The sequence below is a fragment of the Ostrinia furnacalis genome, unplaced genomic scaffold (genome assembly GCF_004193835.3).
Source record: "Ostrinia furnacalis isolate ACB-3 unplaced genomic scaffold, ASM419383v2 OfSCF1657, whole genome shotgun sequence".
Lineage (NCBI taxonomy): Eukaryota > Metazoa > Arthropoda > Insecta > Lepidoptera > Crambidae > Ostrinia > Ostrinia furnacalis.
In genome coordinates, this window is record NW_021131896.1 from 1,039,523 (window position 1) to 1,041,887 (window position 2,365).

The 2,365-nt window shown below is 43.5% G+C and overlaps 1 protein-coding gene across 1 annotated transcript; it reads right to left on the minus strand.

The window, feature by feature from the left end:
* Positions 1-238: 238 nt before the first annotated feature.
* LOC114353420 (uncharacterized) lies at positions 239-1,801 on the minus strand. Its single transcript, XM_028305426.1, has 2 exons — positions 1,378-1,801; positions 239-1,087 (listed from the first exon to the last, which is right to left on the minus strand). The coding sequence occupies exon 2, from the start codon at positions 1,079-1,081 to the stop codon at positions 251-253; it is 831 nt and encodes a 276-aa protein (XP_028161227.1). The 5' UTR covers positions 1,082-1,087; positions 1,378-1,801; the 3' UTR covers positions 239-250.
* Between the last annotated feature and the right edge of the window lie 564 nt (positions 1,802-2,365).

The following is a 2,365-nucleotide window of genomic DNA, read 5'->3' on the forward strand; positions in this document are numbered from 1 at the left end:
CACTTGAAGCTGCGTCGAAGTCCCAGGTTCAAATGAATTGTTTTATCGCCGTACGTTTTGATTGGTGTGTTGTTGGCAGCAAATAAGGCGTAGGTTGTAGACGTTATCGGTTTTCGCTTATTCTTTGTCGCTAAGACCGATATATCTGCGCCGGTGTCGACTAGAAATCGCTCTCCAGTGTTTCTTTCAGTGATGCAAAGGCGATTGTTCAGTTTAGTAACACCGACGTCCGCCACGGTCGGTGTTAACGTTAGTTTTCCGACGACGGTTTTCTAGCGCACGGAGGCTCACATTTCCTCGCTTTATCTCCAAATCGATGGTGATAAAAACATTCCCAACCGGGATCGCCAGGTTTCTTGCCATTTGTTCTAGACCTTGATCTTGAGCGTGCACGATAAGGACGGCGATAGTTTGTCCTGCTCTCACGTATCGCTGCTATCTCGAGTGTGAGCTTTTCAATTTGCTTTGACAGAAGTTCATAATGTGGGTCTCGACTTGTCGACGGTTGTGATGGTGATGAAGCAATCTCTGCGATGGTGTTACGATCTGTGTGTTCCATCATCTTGTCTGCCATGATCGCCAGTGTGTCTAGAGATGATTCAGTACTCACAGACAGTACGGCTCGAACTTGTGAGGGTAGATGTCCCATCCAAAGCACTTTCAGGGCGTCGTCGGTTACTTTCTCGCCGGCCAGGTCACGCATAACGCGCAGTAGTTGTGTTGGTTTCTGATCGCCAAGCTCTAGGCCGCTTAGAAGCTTTTGAAATTGACGGGATTCCGATTCTTCGTATACTGACAGTAATCTTCTCTTCAGCGCTGTGTACTTTCCAGTGGCGGGTGGCTTGCAGATGATGTCGCTGACTTGTTCAATATCCATTCGTTCCAGCACCGGTATAACAAGGTTGTATTTCTGGTCATCGCCGATCTTGCACGAAGAAACCACAGCTTCAAATTGCGCGAACCAAAGTTTAGGTTGAGCTCTCCAGAACGCAGGTATTCTTGATTGCAGTGAAATTGTTGACACTTCTTTCTCTTCAGAGCGCAGCGCAGTGGGTACAGCATCGCGGAATTCTTCCTCCATAGTAAANATAGTCCTTCCTGCACACCGACGGCTTCCACGCGATAATTCGGAAGCGGAGCGCATCGCTCCTAGAGCGTCTCCGCGGCAGTACAAATGGCATCCTGAGGGCATTGGCTGACAGGTGGGACTCGCCGCTGCTGGGGCGCTGGCTTAGCTTGCACGTCTCCAGTGCTATGTAAGCTTCATATTTCATTATTTGTATCTTACTAACATAGGCTAAGTGAAAATTGTTACTAACACTATTATGGACCCCGGTCTGACAATAAATTTTTTCAATTCAAAAATTCAATAGTAAATGTTTCAGTGAAGTCGGGTAAACGTCGGTTGGTCACCACTGTTGGTATTATTGCGTGTAGTGGGAGATGTTTCTTAATAAAACTTGGATTGCAGAATGGTGAAATCTTATTGTATTCGCACCCTTTATATATATTTCCTAGTACATAAAAATAATAACAATGGGTAGATTATTTACTAGACTACCTAACACAATTTTAGACTAAGTAAGACGGCTATACTAATGCTGTCCTTGTCATCGCACAAAATAATATTCAACCGCCCGCTACTCCGGAGGAATGAGTAGGACGGCATGCGCGCTGTCTCTGTCGCGCACTCGCGGCGCGGGCGCAATCAAATGTAGGTCAAATTCTTTCAGCAGTGGCACGGCGGCGAGCCGAGCGGGCGGTCGCCGCGTCTCGATGTGCGGTGTACGTGTCCCCACAACTGCATAAAATCATTTGTTAATTGCCTTAGTGTATAAGATTTACCATTGACTTTATGTAAAGACAAAATGTGTTGCAAATGATAATTAGCTATAAGAACCTTATTGTCATATCTTGATGTAACGTAAATGCGCCTATTACCGCCAGTTTAAGCTGACTTCGGATAAACGTTAGAAAATTAGATATAAGACGTGGTGATAGAAAAGACACTTTAATTTATTTATAACAATGATGAAGTAATCTTTGAATTCAAGGAGTAATAATGAGTATTCAATCACACAATAATTAATAAAGAGCGATTTAATCTGAAAAAGCAGTTGTTTCTATTACCGACCGCTAAGAATNTCCCCACAAATGAAACTTTTGTTGTAGTAAAAAAGGTACTTTTGTATAAAGAAAATCTTAAAAGCTCTTATGAAGACCGTTTAAATATTATTATGTTTCTCCCGAAATATTATTCATGATCCGAATGAATTTACTGCCAAATAGTTTCCCGACTAAAGCGAGTAAGCAGTTGAACGCACACCGTTTAAAATTCCCCCGGAATCCTGAGTATCCGTATAAA

What these genes read in the sequence shown, in the direction of transcription:
- LOC114353420 (XM_028305426.1), bottom strand. Translation starts at nt 1,081, where the DNA reads ATGGAGGAAGAATTCCGCGATGCTGTACCCACTGCGCTGCGCTCTGAA.